The sequence below is a fragment of the Zootoca vivipara genome, chromosome 16 (genome assembly GCF_965207765.1).
Source record: "Zootoca vivipara chromosome 16, rZooViv2.hap1.1, whole genome shotgun sequence".
In the NCBI taxonomy this organism is placed as follows: Eukaryota; Metazoa; Chordata; class Lepidosauria; order Squamata; family Lacertidae; genus Zootoca; species Zootoca vivipara.
In genome coordinates, this window is record NC_142599.1 from 11,196,947 (window position 1) to 11,215,674 (window position 18,728).

An 18,728-nucleotide genomic window follows, 5' to 3' on the forward strand; every position below is an offset into this window, starting at 1 on the left:
ATCAAAAAAATTGGGTGGGCCCTAAAAATCTTCTCACGGTAAACTGTTTCAGTCTCTTACACTGAGTCGTATTAATAAAGCTTTGAACCCTTCAGAAAATATAATCCAGACTCTGACCCTTGGCAGCAAAAAAACCACAACTTCACTTACCACCCAATAATACATCACTCACTTGCTCCTCTGGGATAATAAATTCAACTCTAGAAGCTTAAAGCAGGTTGTGCCCTTGAGGCAGACCCAATGAGTTCCTATGCAAACATGGTCAAAATCAAGGAACTTTAGACCAGTGACAAGGTGTTACTTGTGCTAATGCAATTGACATGTGTGCTTGTTTATATCAACAGCAGCAGTGGGGGAAGCCTGAACAGGGATATTTCTTTGGCGCGGAGGGAGGGGACTTTAACTCTTTCTTTCCAAATCCTGACAAAATTGGCTCTCAGAAGCTGCTTCTTCCATTTCATCTGAATGGGGCCAATGGACACTTCAAATGCAAATAGCAGCTTTGGAGTGAGGATTTTTGTCAGGAGCATGTCAGGGATAGAAAAGAATTAAAATTTTATTCCTCACAGTCCCAAAGTTGCTAAGGCTTTCCTGAGGTTACTGTTTACATTTTTATTTATTTTTAAAGTGCAGATTAATTCACGTACTCTAACATCATTTATCGTTTGGACCATTAGGTTGTACCCAAGGTAGAGCTAAGTTAAAGCCATTTAGCGGTACACTTGTTCTGTTGACAAAATGTCTTGCACCAATGGCATGTAGGCCGACCCACACCATACATTTTATAGCACATCCAACACACCTTTAAAACACATGGCTTTCCCCCAAAGAATCTTGGGAACTGTAGTTTTTCCTGTTAATTGTGCTGCTTTAAACATGGATCTTTATTGTATTTTTATTTTGATTTGTAATGTTTTATTTTCTGTTGCCTCTGAAAGCCTTATTGGAAATGTAACATGGTATAAAAGCTAAACACATACACACACACACCCTGCCAAATTTAACGATGGAACAAATGCTTATCCTATATCATTTGCCTCTTCTTGTTGTTGTTGTTGTTTAGTCGTTTAGTCGTGTCCGACTCGTCGTGACCCCATGGACCATAGCACGCCAGGCACTCCTGTCTTGCACATTTGCCTCTTACAATCTCTTTAAAGACAGGAATCAAGAACCAGTGGCCCTTCAGATGTCATTCAACTCCTCACTTCGCTGGCCCAGCACCAGATTTAGGGCAGTGCAGGCTGTTCCTCTCCAAAGGGCACCAAGCCAAGGGGTGCAAACTTGGGGGGGGAATCCATTTCGGGGTGCCAAATTTTGGCCTTGCGCTGGGCACCATATTACAAAAGATGACCCACGTCCGCCCCTGATTAGCCTCATAAAGCATGACCTACAGTCAGGGATAATGGAAACTGTCCCCCAAAATACCTGGTGGGGCAACAGAGTTTGCACCACCTTGGCAGCAACAGTATGAGAACAGCAGTCAAACAGATCACACAGGTTTTTGAAACTGTACAAAAGCCTGAAGCACCTGTTTGCCTAAAAAGGGAAAGTAGGAGGAAGGCAGGTAGCAGGTACAGTTTCAGACCTCCGAGTCCCTGAAAACAAAGCAAAAGCCACCCTACGGCCAGAGGACCAAATTAATTGGCTCAACAGGCTCATCCGAGCAGCTCTAGCACCTCGCCCGCCTCACCTGTTTTAATCGGGATTTCAATCTAAGGCACCGATTCCAGAGCGTGAAAAGCCTTTTAGATTACGAGGTAGTCAGGTCCTTCCTTGCAACTTAATTAAAAGGAGAGCGGGGCGGGGAGAGGGGAGGGGAGGGGTACACGTGACAGATCAAAGAGGAAAACACACTCGTGTGTCCTTGCTGTGTAGCCCACCCCCACCCCGTCTCCAAATTTATGCGTAGCATAGTGGTTGTTTTTTAAAATATATACAGTATATAAACAGAAAAAGACCAGAGTCAACGGGGTGAGAATAAAAGGCGACCGTGTACGCTGCTCTCCACTCTCCGGCTAAGAAAATCATAAACATCTCCGCTCGCTGACTTGAAAGGCGGTAGCCGCCTCGCGCTCTCCACCCACCTTTTTTTATTTTTCACACATGGGCACAATTTGCAAATCAAAGCGTTTCCTTCTCTTCCAGATCCCCCAGCACTCGCTGGAAAAACAAAAACATCCTGGCATGTCTGGACAAGCTAACCCACCAACCAACCCCCGTCCCCGTCCCCACCCCCCACCCCCGTTGAAGAGAAAACGCAATTACGCACACTTTGTGGCTCGGCATTATTAGCCCCCCACTCCCCGCGCATCAACTACCGCTGGAGTTGGGAGTTTTAAGGGTTCCCCGCCCGCCACCCACCCCCCACTAAGAGGGAGAAGCAGCAACCAGAAATCTACCCTGAGGCAAGGAAGGAAGGGGACCCGAAAGATAGCACCCCCTCCCCTCCCGCCCACCCACCGCGTAAACATCTCCACGGGGTTACCTTGGCTTCTGACCCCCAGATGCAGAACGCCGCCGCTGTCAACAGATGGAGCCAGCCTGATCTGCGGGGTAAAGGGGGACTTTTGCCCATGCTTGTTGGCTCCTGGAGCTGCTTTGGCAGCGGGTTTGTGCGTTGTGAAGGGAGCGGGAGCAAGACCAGCTGTTCCTAATACCTTTCCCTCCCAAGATTGGTCCTCCTTCTGCGCCCCCTCTCTCTCATTCCCCCTTTCCTCCTCCTCCACTCACTCTCTCCTCCTGTTCTCCCTCCCCTCATCCACTTTCTCTTCGCTCTAAACTCTCCACCCCCCCACCAAAAAAACACAAACACCCTCAGGGTGTATATCACCTGCAGCAGAGATGAGTGGAAGACGATGGGGAAGTTGAGTTTTTTCCTCCCTTTGCTCAAACACCATTTAGGTCTCAGGAAGAATTCCGGGCATGCACACAGCAGCAGCAGCAGCCTGGATTTCGTGGGAGAAACTCGTGGATGGTTGTTGTTGTGTGGTGTCGTCAATGCCCCCTCCCAAAAAAGAGGTCTAAAAAGGGTTCTCTTCTGTTCCCTTCCCATCCAACCCACAAAGCCAATTTTCAACAACTGAACCTGTCCACTTTGAAAAGAAGGAAAAAATAAGATCAGAGGAGATTTATTTATTTTTGCAATTGCCCCTATAAGTCTTAATTACCAAGTTGAGGACCTTCCTGCCCTATTGAAGAACTGTCCAAAATGACCTGCCTTACCCAGTACCTTATACAAAACTAGGTTCAATAAATTTTTTCATTCAAATGAGAACAACATACATCAACAAGCGAAGGCACATCCCCAAACTTAAAATGCTGATAAGGACTCAGTCCAAAATAAATGAGATGGTCAAAGAGGAGGTGTGCAGCAGGTGTAGAGAAAACACGAATGGGTCCAATTGGCAAACGGGCGTGGCAAGCCAAAAAATTTATTGAACCTAGTTTTGTATAAGTTGTTGAATATTCCATTATAGCCAGTTACGTATGTGTATAGCTTAACTGTGTTCGTAACGAAGGTTTGTGTTGTAGTCTTGTATGTGGTTTTACCCAATACCTGCCTTGTCTTACAGGGACAAACAAATCAGGTATCTATTGGACTTCCACCTTCAGATCTGATAAATATTTGTCAAAGGAACATGGGGGTCCAGGTTTAGAGAGATCATCTTCCTGAAATTTCGGAGACCCACTGCCAGTTAGTGTATGTAGGCAATATTGACCTGCTTTGGCTTGGTATCAGGGGCGCCAACTTGACTAAAATACAGTATGGGGTGGGGGGCCCTCAGGCAAGCAACACCCTGAATAACTGATCACATGACGTGGCACAAGCACACACCATTCGAATGGCAATGGCTATCAACTGGGGGGGGCTGGCCCCCTCAAATATTGGCTCCTATGCTTGGTATAAGGTTTCCTATGTTCCTAAGTTACAGGAGGAAGCAGCTTTCAAACTTCTATGTGTGCATGGCCATTGACCACTTAAAATTTGCTCAAAGCTAGAGTAGCCAACTTAATAAACTATTGTTTTATTTATTCTGGCTATCAAAGCACATAAGTGATATTTTAATAATTGTATTCTTGCCTTTCTAATACAATGGATTAAAAAAAAACTAAGTAATGTTTTTTTTTCCTTCAGCGCCACATCGCTGTCAAAACTAGCACCATATAATGAAAAACACAGGCCTGATGCATTAATAGCCTGTTTGGTGCTCTGAGCATATACAAAACGGCTTTGATCGCCAGCGTGGAGGGGGAGATTAATAAAATTTATGTTTGGATAAATTGGGATAATAAAGTTTACGTACTAATTGCTCACTATTGTGGAGGCAAAATCCTTTGCAGACCAGCAGCAAGTCATTTGATGATACACCAATAGATACTGGTCAACCTCTGCTCACCCCAAGTCTGTTTAGCCTAATCATGTTGATTCTAGTTACAGGTAGGTAGCCGTGTTGGTCTGAGTCGAAACAAAATAAAAAAAATCCTTCAGTAGCACCTTAAAGACCAACTAAGTTTTTATTTTGGTATGAGCTTTCGTGTGCATGCACACTTCTTCAGATACATGCACACGAAAGCTCATACCAAAATAAAAACTCAGTTGGTCTTTAAGGTGCTACTGAAGGAATTTTTTCATGTTGATTCTGATTGGCAGCAAATCTCCACCATCTCAGGCAAAATATTTCCCATCATCTGCTAGCTGATCATAGCTGTGCATTTAGTGCAACCCCCTGCAATGCAGGAATATTTTTGCCCAACTTGGGGCTCAGACCCACAACCCTGAGATTAAGAGTATCATGTTCTATCAACTGAGCTTTGTACTCCCACCCCACTCACACATGAAAACTGAAGTTCACCACAGCCAGTCACAAACAAACAAACAAACAACCACGGGCCTAGGCCAACCCCAACCTCTCTCACCACCAAAGAAACACAAGTGAATAGCAATCAGAACCTGCACAAGCAATGCTGACACAAAACCCCACACATACATTAAGTAGAATAGAAACATTGCCACCCTACCCCATCCCACTCACCATCATAGCTGCCAAGTTATCCCTTTTTTAAAGGGATTTTCCCTTATGCTGAATAGGCTTACTCGCGAGAAAAGGGAAAACTTGGCAGCTATGCTCACCATTCCCCCCTTCACCTCTTTCCCCCTTTTCTTCCTAATGTAACACTAATGTCTCAACAAATGAAACTGATCTGTGGAAATGTAACTTGAAAAAAGAGACATTGCACATACTTTTGTAAACCAATAAATCTTTAATAAAAATATGTTAAAAAAACAAAAACTATGTACTTTCCCTATCCAATTTGAAAATGGAAGCGGCAGTTAAAATGAGGTGTGTACATTTCAGATAACCATTGCACATGCTCAGATGAAAGCTTCAGTGAATTGGATTTCAGCACAGGGAAACAAATCAGGAAATGGGCATTGTGTGAAGAAGACATCCCTGCCCTCTCTCTGGTCTGTATAGCATATGACTTGAAATGCAGGGGTGCAGGATTGAATGACCTAGCTGTGCTGTATACCTACCCAATTTCAACTAGAGTTGCCTGCCAGCTAGAGATTGAATCTTCTGCTTTAAATATATGGTGCAGATGTAGATGCCCCTTCCCTCAGACTCTTAATCTCAAAATAACTTAACCTCCCCACATCTTTCTCCCCCACAACTTCACAATGCCTATGATAGCAGAGTGTCACACCAAATGTAACTGACTTGTAGATAGGACTCTATGAACTGAAAACGGAGGTGCTATATGTGCCTTTGTTAGCCATGGAAATAAATAAAAACAATAATAAGAAAATACATGGCATACAAGGGAAAAGAAAAGGGAGGGAGGAGGAAAACACAAGATCAAAATGAGTTCTGAAAAGTTACAATTATTTAACTTTCTCTCCCCATTGCCTGTTGATGGTGTGTAACCAGCAACACAGTTCCGGACTTGCACCTACTGTGTATTTCTCTGAGGGCTGTCGTTCAAAATACACTTGTTTTGGCTACCAAACTGCTGTCACCTGACAATGGCGTTTTATGAAACATAGCCCTTCTTTCCAGCCCTTAATCTGAATTTTGAAAGAGAAGTTGAGTTGTGATGCTTCTCAGCTCTTGCAGTTAAATCCCCCTGTGATTGTCAATGTTAATACAAGTTGGGTGTGTGTGTGTTTTGGTGGGGGGAAATCTGTCTGACAAGAAATATGAAAGGATTTAGAAAAGAAAGAAAAACCCACAAGAACTCACGAAGTTCTGAACAAGAGCCTTAATCTGACAGTAGCAAAGATTCTGATTAGTGTTCTTACATCTTTAGGATGTAAGCCTGCAGGGAGTCTCAGACAAGCACATAATGTGCTTGGAATAACCTGTCAAGCACATAGCGCAAACAGACAAGGGGAGTCTGCAGGTTTAAAATTGCCGTTCTTTTTAGGAACTTATGACTCCCCGTTAGCTGAATTCCTTTGTAGAGGTCATCTGAGTACAGTCTCCCGTAATCCCTTCAAGAAAATGCCAATTCTGCTGCTGTACTAAAATTGAGCTACATACTGATATAACACATGCTGTTTTCCACTCTTTGCTTAAGCTGCCAAAGACCCAGTTTCACCTCTCCGGTAATTCCTCCCTCTTACCAGGTTCGACTTCCACCTGCCACCCAGTTTCACTTTGGCCATTCCTAAGGATTAAAAAAGCAATAGGTCACGGTATTCACAAGCCGTTATTTCAGGTTCTTAAGTCTCTTGGCACATAGGAGTAGGGACTTAGGCCCCATCTGAACTATACATTTAAAGCAGTATCATACCACTTCAAAGATCCATGGTTTTCCCCAGAGAATCCTGGGAAATGTAGGTAAAGGTAAAGGGACCCCTGACCATCAGGTCCCGTCGTGACCGACTCTGGGGTTGCGGTGCTCATCTCGCGTTATTGGCCGAGGGAGCCGGCGTACAGTTTCCAGGTCATATGTGGCCAGCATGACAAAGCTGCTTCTGGCGAACCAGAGCAGCCCACAGAAACGCCGTTTACCTTCCCGCTGTAGCGGTACCTATTTATCTACTTGCACTTTGACGTGCTTTCGAACTGCTAGGTTGGCAGGAGCAGGGACCGAGCAACAGGAGCTCACCCCGGCGCAGGGATTCGAACCGCCGACCTTCTGATCGGCAAGCCCTAGGCTGCCTGACCTTGCGTCATGGGTGGGCTACCATAGTTCTGCACAAAGTGGACTTTGAAGATGCTCGAACCCAGGACGAAAGGGAGAAATGTGCTAGAAGGAAGGCACGTTTGGCAAACCCTCACCATGATCAACTCCCACCCAGAAACCAATGTCCCCACTGTAGAAGAACGTGTGGATCCAGAATTGGCCTCCACAGTCACTTACGGTAAGGTTACCAGACGTCCCCGTTTCCTGGGGAAAGTCCCCGGATTTACAAATCAGTCCCCTGACAAAATCCATCTATTTACTGTAGTAGGAAGATGAAAAGTGTCCCTGGGTTCATTGGGAAAAACCTGGTAACCTTAAATTATGGACTCACTGTTAAGACCATGTTCTTGGAAGACAATCTTAGTTGGCTACGAGTGGTCGCCAAAGAAGAAGAAGGTCAACCAGATGCACTGGACCCTTAGAGCAACTCAGGCATTTTTTAGGAGGTCTTCTCAGATAAACTCTTGGTAGAGGGAGAACCAACCATTACAGCACAGAAGAACACATTCAACGTATATTATTGCTCCAGCTCCACACAGACACAGCTGTTCATTAACCAGGGTCTTATTGAATCACCCACTTAAGTGTGCCAAAGGCAGCACATTACTTACCTGGAAGGGGAGATATCTTGATCGTGGAAGGTTTTCCCAGGCTGACGCTCATCCATCGCATTTCCCTGCTTGTTATTTTCCAGCAATTGGCATTCGGAGGCTTGCTGCCTCCCAACGGCAGAGGTAAGACATTGGCAGCCTTTGTTGTTGTTTAGTCGTTTAGTCGTGTCCGAATATTCGTGACCCCATGGACCATAGCACGCCAGGCACTCCTGTCTTCCACTGCCTCCCGCAGTTTGGTCAAACTCATGCTCGTAGCTTCGAGAACACTGTCCAACCATCTCGTCCTCTGTCGTCCCCTTCTCCTAGTGCCCTCAATCTTTCCCAACACCAGGGTCTTTTCCAAGGATTCTTCTCTTCTCATGAGGTGGCCAAAGTATTGGAGCCTCAGCTTCACGATCTGTCCTTCCAATGAGCACTCAGGGCTGATTTCCTTCAGAATGGATAGGTTTGATCTTCTTGCAGTCCATGGGACTCTCAAGAGTCTCCTCCAGCACCATAATTCAAAAGCATCAATTCTTCGGCGATCAGCCTTCTTTATGGTCCAGCTCTCACTTCCATACATCACTACTGGGAAAACCATAGCTTTAACTTGTAGGCAAGGTGATGTCTCTGCTTTTTAAGATGCTGTCTAGGTTTGTCATTGCTTTTCTCCCAAGAAGCAGGCGTCTTTTAATTTCGTGGCTGCTGTCACCATCTGCAGTGATCAAGGAGCCCAAGAAAGTAAAATCTCTCACTGCCTCCATTTCTTCCCCTTCTATTTGCCAGGAGGTGATGGGACCAGTGTTATTTTCCAGCAATTGGCATTCGGAGGCTTGCTGTCTCCTAACAGCAGACGTAAGACATTGGCAGCCTTTACCTCTACGAAACTGTCTAACCCTCTCTTAAAGTCACCCATGTTGGTGGCCATCACTGCCTCCTGTGGGAGCGAGTTCCATAGCAGTATGTGCTGCGTACAGAAGTACTTTTCCCCATTTGTCCTGAGTCTTCCAGTATTCAGCTTCATTGGATGTCAACATGTTCTCACATTACAGTATTATAAGCCATCCACACGTCCTCTTCCTCATATTTTATCTAAACTAAAGGAGTCTCAAATGTTGTAGGCTTTCCTCTCTCTTTCACCTTTGATCAATCTTTCGCACCATGAAGATGATTAAAATATATTTAGGGGTTCAATACCGTCTGTGTTGCATGGTGTGAACAGCCTTTTCCCTTCTGCTTACATTTTGGGTAAAAATGGGGCATGGTTCAAACTCTGCCCTCCTTCCTCTGTAAAAGAAACATATTTAAATCTAGAAGTTAAGATTTATTATTATTATTTTTTGTTCCCAGGATTTAGAGCTAACTTCAAAGCCGCCATGACATTGTAATAATCACATTAGTTGGCAATGTGACAGTTGAGTTTCGGATTTACTTTGGGATTGTTTCCCCACCTTAGCAGTGCAATATACTTAAACCAGAATGTTTTAACTGAAACAAGCATTCTTTCTATTTCATGTTGTATGGATGCCTGTCTTGGTTGTTTGTGGATCTGTGGCCAGCTATGAACATTGGAATACAGTGGTGCCTCGCAAGACAAATTTAATTCGTTCTGCGAGTCAATTCGTTTTGCGAAAAATTCATCTTGCGAATCGCAGTTTCCCATAGGAATGCAGTGAAATTTCTTTTTTTGCCCATAGGAACGCATTAATTAAATTTCAATGCATTCCTATGGGAAACCACGATTTGCAAGACGAATTTTTCGCAAAACGAATTCGTCTTGCGAGGCACCATCAGATCGCAAGATACATTCGTCTTGCGAAAAAATCGTCTTGCAGGGCATTTGTCTTGTGAGGTACCACTGTATTTCAATTCATGAACATAAAAAGACCCATGCTGGATGAGACCAAAATGTCCATCTAATTCAATATCCTATTTCACTCAGTGGCCAAATAGACTTCTCTGGAAGGCCCACGAGCAACGCTTGAAGGCAGTAGATCTCCTCTACTGATGCAGAAGCAGGTAGAAATTCCACTTAGCTACGCCATCAGATGCCCTGCTTGTGGGTTTCCCATAGGCATCTTGTTAGCCTCTTTCAGAAACAGGATGCTGGACTAGACAGGCCTTTGGTCTGATCCACCGGGGCTCTACTTATGTTCATGTCTTACAGTTACTGACAGACTTAAAATGCCTCTGCGTGGTCCCTATGCGTTTTCCCACACGGAGCTAAATATCAGGCAAGATCTGCTTGATCCTACTCTGCACTGGCTGCCCATTAATTTCCGGGCCCCAATCCAAAGGTGAGGCAGGTGATGGGAAGGCAGAGATGTCATGGGTGTCTCCTCTTCCTGCTTCAACATGCTCATCTCCTACCTTGTCTCCCAGATCCAGAGGAGGGCAGAAACAGGCGGAGCAGTGGAAGACTGCATGCAGGCCCAGTCTCTGATTGCCTGGGGAAAGCCATGGAGGGCTTCTTGTGAGGAGACAGGGGCTTTCAGTCTTGGCAACTGATTCAGACCTCACCTGGAGTACTGTGTCCAGTTCTGGGCACCACAGTTCAAGAAGGATACTGACAAACTGGAACGTGTCCAGAGGAGGGCAACCAAAATGGTCAAAGGCCTGGAAACAATGCCTTATGAGGAACGGCTTAGGGAGCTGGGTATGTTTAGCCTGGAGAAGAGAAGGTTAAGGGGTGATATGATAGCCATGTTCAAATATATGAAAGGATGTCATATGGAGGAGGGAGAAAGATTGTTTTCTGCTGCTCCAGAGAAGCGGACACGGAGCAATGGATTCAAACTACAAGAAAGAAGATTCCACCTAAACATTAGGAAGAACTTCCTGACAGTAAGAGCTGTTTGGCAGTGGAATTTGCTACCAAGGAGTGTGGTGGAGTCTCCTTCTTTGGAGGTCTTTAAGCAGAGGCTTGACAGGCATATGTCAAGAATGCTTTGATGGTGTTTCCTGCTTGGCAGGGGGTTGGACTGGATGACCCTTGTGGTCTCTTCCAACTCTATGATTCTATGATTCATGGGTTCAGACCTACCAGGGATGAGCTGCTGTGCTCATGCAGCCAAGTCTGTGAAGATTGTGCTTTTGCTAATAGTTAACTTTAACTTTGAATGGTGTGCTTTACTGCCAGCTTGCTCTTTTGACACCTACCGTATATTCTGGCGTATAAGACAACTGGGCGTATAAGACGACCCCCAACTTTTCCAGTTAAAATATAGAGTTTGGGATATACTCGCCATATAAGAAATACGACCCGGCGTATAAGACGACCCCCAACTTTTGAGAAGATTTTCCTGGGTTAAAAAGTAGTCTTATACGCAGGAATATACAGTATTTGTTTCTTCAAGCACTTTTCTGTAATATAATAAATCTTTGTGTGCTATTTTCACCAAATAAATGCATTGTAATGCAAACTTTACCTTAGTAAATACATTTTTGTACACATGACTTGGCTGGAGAACTGCGTTGTGGGATTTTGAGAAGTACAAATTCTGAGAATTGTTTCAGGACATTAAAAAAAAAAGAATTAGGATTCTCCTAAAATGAGAATTGAATTGGATCTCCACCCCCATCCCTTGATGTGCTACTTGATTCTACACACGTTTACCAAGAAAATCATGCTGAAAAGTCTCCAGTGGAAATAAATAGGGCTTAAAAAGGCTTAAATTTGACTGGGTTGTGTGCTTAGTCCCTGTTGAAAAGGGAAATTATTTGCCAGCAAAGCATTAACTTAATCCCAAACTGCTAATGTGGAAAGGTAGCCACCTGCTGGCTCTCCGAGAAATCCACAATATGCCGCTTCGCCTTTGGCTTAGTTTAGGAATGAAGAACGGGAAAAAAGGCATGTTTGATTACCAGGAAAATTAGATGAATTCAAGCAGAGGAACATGCATAGTTAGACACTTCTGACTGAAATCCTGCTAGCAAAATCGAGGGAGGCATAGCCTGCTATAAGCAGATCACATTTGCCTTCATTATGTTTGTCCCCTTGGAACTGACCATCACTTTGTTTCTCCTCTCCCCAAAACCTACCTTGGGTCAGCAGGTGGAAGTGGCAGCAGGTCGATAGGCTCATAGAGTGTAATTCTCAACTGGCCTTCAGTAGGAAAATATGTTATGGATTCCAGAGCATATGTTTCTCCTGAGCACATTTCAGGCACAAAGCTGATAGCATGTGACATCGCTTCCAAAACGTCAGCACTGGTTGCTTATATCCTACTGGGTCAGTTTCTTGTGTTGATATACCCCCCCCCAAAAAAAGAACTTGGTTCCAGGATATCTTAAGGGCCACCTGAGCCCTTATATCCCAGCTCAGTCACAGAGATCATATGGAGAGGCACTGCTTGTTTCCCCCAGAGGTTACAGACTAGCCTCAGAATCTCTTCCAAAAGAGATTTGACAGGCTTCCTTGCTTTTGACTTTCAAGCTTCTCTTAAAAGATCCTTTTATGCTGACATACTTTTGCAGTTGTTTAATTTTTATTTTATTAGCCAGTCACTTCAATTGTTATTTGTATTTTTTATAATTTGTGTTTTATGTTTTAACATTGTAGAACTGCCCTGACATTTTATGATATACTGTACTGGCATAGAAATACTCTTATAAATAAATCCCATCCCCATTTTTTTTTGGTTCAGCATCACCCCTGGGTTTTTTTATTTGCTAGTTTGTAGAGGTTAGTGGAATTGGGACCCAGGTGGCGCTGTGGGTTAAACCACAGAGTCTAGGGCTTGCTGATCAGAAGGTTGACGGTTCGAATCCCTGCAACGGGGTGAGCTCCCGTTGCTCGGTCCCAGCTCCTGTCCACCTAGCAGTTCGAAAGCACACCAAAGTGCAAGTAGATAAATAGGGACCGCTCCGGCGGGAAGGTAAACGGCGTTTCCGTGCGCTGCTCTGGTTCGCCAGAAGCGGCTTTGTCATGCTGGCCACATGACCCGGAAGCTGTCTGTGGACAAACGCCGGCTCCCTCAGCCTATAGAGCGAGATGAGCGCCGCAACCCCAGAGTCGGACACGACTGGATCTGATGGTCAGGGGCCCCTTTACCTTTAGAGGTTAGTGGAGCTTCCGTTGCAATTATAACACAATCCTCTAGCTGTACACTGATGTACAGTGGTATTGTCTCATCAGGTTAAGAAGCATGGGTAGGTTTAGAAGTGAGCATTATGATGTTCTTGGTGTAACCTTGCCTCCGTCTGTTATATGGCCACCCCTCCACCTCATTGCCTGTTCTGCGATGGAGCACAGGTATGCAGGTGAGCTTCACCTGTTGAATCAAAGCCTGCCAGGTAGTTGTTGAAGCCATGGAAAACTTGTAAGAAAATGAAATGGTCTCAACCCTAGATTAAGGGTCACCTTACATGAACTCCCAGGTGTGTTGTTGCCAGTTTAACTCTGAGCATGCGGCAGCTCCTGATTAAGCTGTCATAGCACAAAGATTTGGACTGTTTGGTGTGTTAAGACACCACCACAAATTCATGCACAATTTGCCTGTAGGAGTTGCTCACACACAAAAGGAACTAACTTGCACTGAGTCACCAACAGTTGGTCCAGCTAGCTCAGTATTGTCTACTCCAGAGATGAGGGAAGTTTTAGCTTGAGGGCTTCATTCCTTTCTGGACCATTTTGCAGTGAACACATGCCAGGGGTGTGCGGGGCCAGAGGTGAAAGTGGGTAGGGCTAAGAATGTAAAATTAACCTTTGTACAGTAGGCTACTTTCTACAAACACAGAGCCACTTCTGTCGTTCATGCAGGCAAGGGTCTTTATCAGAGTTCAAGGACAGATTCCAGCCAGGCAAAAACACCCAAGGAGGGTCCAAAGTAAGGCTAATGAGGGATGTAAGAGGATGCGAGGTGGGGAGGGTCCCAAGGGCCAGATGATGATGATAATGATGATGATATTATTATTATTTATTAGATTTGCTAGTCACTTGTTACCAAAAGGTCTCAAAGTGACTTACAAATAAAAAGATTACTGTATGCCATAACAGATGAAAACTTGGAAGGCTGCATTGTCTCCCAGGCCTGAGATCCCCCATCCCTCGTCTACACTGCCTGGCAATAGTTCTCTAGGGTTTTAGACCCAGGAGTCTTCCCCACTCTTATACGGAGATGCCAGAGACAACTTGGGATCTTTTTCATGCAAAGTATAAAAGCTACATCTCTCTCTGAGCTAACTTTTTGTAGCAATTATATGAACTGGCACTAACAGTCCTCTCTTGATGGATCATGATTTCATTAGAAATTTAGAGGAAGGGCATGGCCTCTGCTATGTACGGTAAGTGACCCAAAACATTCTAAATGAATGCTAATATATTCCTTTCTCTTCTGCTTATATCCAGCCCCCCCCCTTTGTTGCAAAAATGACCAAGGCAATCCAAACATCTCTTAACCTGGGAGTAAGCCCCAAAAGGACTTCTGAGTATATATGGTTAGGACTCACTGTACTACATTTAAAATAAAAATAAAAAATCCTTCCAGTACACCTTAGAGACCAACTAAGTTTGTCATAGGTATGAGCTTTCGTGTGCATGCACACGAAAGCTCATACCTGAAGAAGTGATAGATATCTGAAGAAGTGTGCATGCACACGAGAGCTCATACCTATGACAAACTTAGTTGGTCTCTAAGATGCTACTGGAAGGATTTTTTATTTTTATTTTGACTGTGTCAGACCAACACGGCTACCTACCTGTAACTTGTACTACATTTATTGAGCCATGAGCCCATTTCAAAAGATGCATGACAATTTATTTGAGAGACATATGGTGCTCTCTACTGGTCGCATTTTGTAGCACAAGGGGCATGAATTTGAGAGTGCAGGGAAAGTTGGCTGTAAACACAAGCCGGGGCTGGTTCTGCCGTGAGGTGGATTGCCTCAAGTGGCAAATTAAAAGGCAACAAATTATTAGTTGTTAAGATGACGATTTCACTACCCCATTTGGGGAGGCGGTGGATTTATTGCTTCAGAACCAAAAGGTCATGGGTCATCTTAAAACATAAATTCTAGCTCTTTCATATATTCCATCCATGGTACGGTATATACACATGGTATTTTCCACTTGACTCATTTGATGACTGCCAGTGAACATTGCCTAGTTTCTGTGGTGCAGTTTATTTAGTCCTTGTAACTGTTAATCAAGCACTTGGTTGCTCCATGCTGTAAAGAGGAGATGGGGGTGAATCAATTTAATAAAAACCAACAACCCAAAACTTAGCATTGATCTAAACAACAACAAAAGGAGCCAAGCCCAAGGTGCTGAAGACAGACTTATTTGAAAAACACTCCACTAAATGTATTGTAACATAATGAGTTTCAAGTGCAAGTGTTCTTCATCACAGGCAAGAATAAAGTATTCTCTAATTTTCAATATATAAATTCAGTAATAAATAAATAAATAATAAACATGCTCATATCAAAACAAGATTCTGAAAATAAGACAATATTGATTCTGATGGTAAAAGGTAAAGATAAAGGACCCTTGGACGGGGGTCCAGTTGAATTCAACTGTGGGGTGCGGCGCTCATCTTTGCTTTCAGGCAGAGGGAGCTGGCATTTGTTGACATTGTATTGCCTTTGATGGACAGCAGCTACTCAAAATGGGTCAGGCACCACAACACATTTGCTAAAGTGTTTTTCAAAGAAAACCAGTGTTCAGCACTTTGGGGTTCACCTTTCCTTTTTCTTTTTCTGTTCCGTGTTGCCCAGCCAACATAAAGGAAAGTAGGAACATGTAAACTAGTAAGTCTACAGGAGTTGTAAACTTTGAATTGAAGCAAAATGATTGTATTTGCTTTTGTTATGCCCAAACTTGTGAGTTGTTTTAGGCTTCCATTTGGGGTTAGTTTTGTTTTTGCTCCGCAATACATCTCTGGCTTGAAGCAGTCTTCTGACTTGAAGAAAGGTCCTCTTGAAAATAGGGGTGGGGCTTGTAGCCTCCGCCTGCTCCTGGACACCACACTTCAACTATTTCCATTCTTACAGCAGGAAATATAAAATCAAAACTGCTTTTAAATCGTGAGTCATAGGAAAAGAGGAAGCTGCCTTATACTCAAGCCAGATTGCTGGTTCATCTACCTCAGTGTTACGTAAACCGACTGGCAGCAGCTCTCCAGGATTTCAGAAACATAAAAATAAAAAATGAGAACACAAAATACATAATTAAATAAGAACAAAAACAAACCAGTAACGCCCCCACTCCCACAACAGGGATCTTCTACATACTGTGATAGCTTGGGGGAACCCCCCCCCCTAAACTCTAGAAATTAATAAATCATAGGATTTTGATTATTTGATGTGTGAAGGGAGAAATATAAACTGCAGAGGAATTCCTGGGCAAAACAACCTGGCTAAGCTAGGCCACTAAGGAACAATACAGGGCCACTGAGAGTCATTAGCAATGCAAGAGAACTATCCTCCCCTGCCCTGAAGTGTGAACAGGGACTGAGTTTGAAAGGTTGCCAGGGTAACTGGGTGTGAGGTGGCAGGAAAATAAAGTTTTGAGCAGCTGTTGCTAGGAATAAGGTGGTCTGGGATCCTTTAGGCAGGATGGCTGAAGGCTAGCTGGGAGAGATGCCTTGGACTCTAGGGCTGTGGTTCTGTGGTGTACAAGCCCCTCTTGAAATGACCATGCTGTAAGATCTGGACTCCCTCCATGCAGACTGAAGTTGTAAATAGGTGAATAAAACATATTTCTTAAAGCTACAACAGTCTCTGCTGTGTCTCAATTCTCCAAGGACCACAGAGCCTTGGTGAGTGCCGCGAACCCCATGGAGTCTTGCCTCTGCTCGGCAGAGAGAGGGGGAGGCACCCAACTTTTGTAACAATACAAAGCAGATGTGCTTTCACATGCTTCATTCCTTTTTCTTTGGGGGTCTCCTTCGCAGTTAAGCATTGATCTGAAGCAAACACATATGAAGAAATTTCTTAACCCCATTGCACATCTGCATACACCATGGCTCCTCACTCCATAAAGAATAATGGGAACTGTAGTTCACCCTTCACAGAGCTTCAATTCTCAGCACCCTCAACGAACCAATACTAAAAACTGGAACATTTGCAGCTACCACAGTGGAAACAGAAAACACAGACACTGGAAGTCTCTGAAAAACTAAAGAAGACATGGCATTAGCTGGAAAAGGATAAGAGGATAACTTTATGACATGACATCCTTTTTTATTGCACACACAACGGATTATCATTCGCAATGGCACCCACCCACCTCACTTGCACCTGATCACTTTGGGACAATGTTATCCTATAAGGACCCTGTGTTTGGAGGGTATGGGGTGGGAAGTGCACAATGTTGGATGGGGAGGGGGATAGTTATTATTTAGAAAAAATCAATAAAAGATATTTAAAAACAACAACACAAAGCAATGCATGAACAATGCGTAGGGAGGCCAGGCGCTCCTGCACATTTACCCCGTTGCAAAGAAAAGGGAATAGTACTACTAAAACCCCTGTCCTCTTATGCATCTGGTTCCCTAAACACTGAACCGCTCCTATTCTGCGATTCCCCCACCCGTGCCAAAAAACAAAACAAAACAAAAGTTTATGGCAGGGAGAGTGGCAGAAAGTCAAACGTCACAAAACCACCCCGAGCAACTTCCCTCCCGGCAGGTCCGACCACATAAAGCGTCCGCCGCCGTGCGCGTAGCGGCGGTGGGGAAACACCGATTCCCTTTCCTGGTTCCGCCCACGGGACGGCCCCACCCTTGTTTTGACACCTCACCTTCCCCTCCTTCCCATCCCCACCCCCGTCTTTTCCTCCGAGCTTCGGCGCACTGTGACGGGGGCGGGATCCGGGAGGTGCTTTTTGCTGGCGGAACTAACACACATAGCCCTGCGCCGACGATTCTCGGCCCAACAACCCGGGCGGTTGTTTCCGGGGGGACGAAAAAAAACGTCGCGCCGCTTTGGCTTGGCTGGAGATGCTGTAGCAGCGCCACGTCTCGGGCAGGAGGGAGGGAGAGAAAACATTGGAGTCAAGCTCGGGCAGGTCAGTGGTGAGGGAATGGGGCCTGGCTCGGGGTGGGTGGGGGGAGGGTGGATTGGCTTGACCCCCGCCCCTCCACAGCAGCTTGTTGTCTTGGGGTTGGTGGGTGCTGCCAGGGGGGGAGGGCAGTGGTGGCTGGAGGTGGGAGGCAGATGTTTGTTTTGAGGAGGAGGAGGAGGAGGGGGGTGGAGGAGATCAGCTGAGCTGGAGAGGGAGGGGACCCTCTCTGTTTTTCTCTGTGTGTCTAAACTCTATGTAGTGTGTGTATGTGTGAGATAGGGAACGTATTAGTGCATATTAATGTATTTTGGGAAATATTTGGAATGGCCTCTGCCACTGTCTTTGGAATTCCAGGGCAATAGCAGACCAATCCTATTTTTATTTGTGTGTGTGTGTGTGTGTGTGTGTGTGTGTGTGTATTATATATGAAGGAGAGGATGCAATTGTGGATGTCGTGCATTTTAAGGAAATAATTGAATGCTCAGTGGCATAAATATGTTTAAAAATCTAAGATATTGATTCCCAATCCTATGCATGCCTTGTCAGAAGTAAAGGTAAAGGGACCCCTGACCATTAGGTCCAGTCGCGTCCGACTCTGGGGTTGCGGCGCTCATCTCGCATTATTGGCCAAGGGAGCCGGCGTATAGCTTCCAGGTCATGTGGCCAACATGGCAAAGCCGCTTCTGGCAAACCAGAGCAGCACATGGAAAAGCCGTTTACCTTCCTGCCGGAGCGGTACCTATTTATCTACTTGCATTTTGATGTGCTTTCGAACTGCTAGGTTGGCAGGAGCTGGGACCAAGCAACGGGAGCTCACCCCGTCACAGGGATTCGAACCGCCAACCTTCTGATCAGCAAGCCCTAGGCTCAGTGGTTTAGCCCACATCGCCACCTGGGTCCCTTTGTCAGAAGTAAGCCCTACTTAATTCAGTGAGGTA

The 18,728-nt window shown here is 44.9% G+C and overlaps 2 protein-coding genes across 17 annotated transcripts in view; one reads left to right on the forward strand and one right to left on the reverse strand.

Moving 5' to 3' along the window:
• Window positions 1–2,768, reverse strand: part of LOC118075701 (uncharacterized) — a 44,408-nt gene extending 41,640 nt beyond the window's left edge. The window contains exon 1 of one of the 3 annotated variants that reach the window (XM_035097859.3): window positions 2,486–2,768. In XM_035097859.3, coding sequence (XP_034953750.3) covers window positions 2,486–2,575 — 90 coding nt within the window. In that variant the 5' untranslated portion in view covers window positions 2,576–2,768. Of the gene's footprint in view, window positions 1–150; window positions 181–1,690; window positions 1,754–2,485 lie in introns of those variants that run through there. The other 2 variants (XM_035097860.3, XM_088659446.1) reach the window with 2 other exon arrangements.
• Window positions 2,769–17,412: 14,644 nt separating this feature from the next.
• Window positions 17,413–18,728, forward strand: part of GOLGA3 (golgin A3) — a 52,054-nt gene continuing 50,738 nt past the window's right edge. For 7 of the 14 annotated variants that reach the window (XM_088659459.1, XM_088659451.1, XM_088659454.1 and 4 more), the window contains exon 1: window positions 17,594–17,793. The gene's annotated coding sequence lies outside the window, so the exon portion shown is untranslated. Of the gene's footprint in view, window positions 17,794–18,728 lie in introns of all 14 variants that reach the window. The other 7 variants (XM_035099314.3, XM_035099321.3, XM_035099322.3 and 4 more) reach the window with 3 other exon arrangements.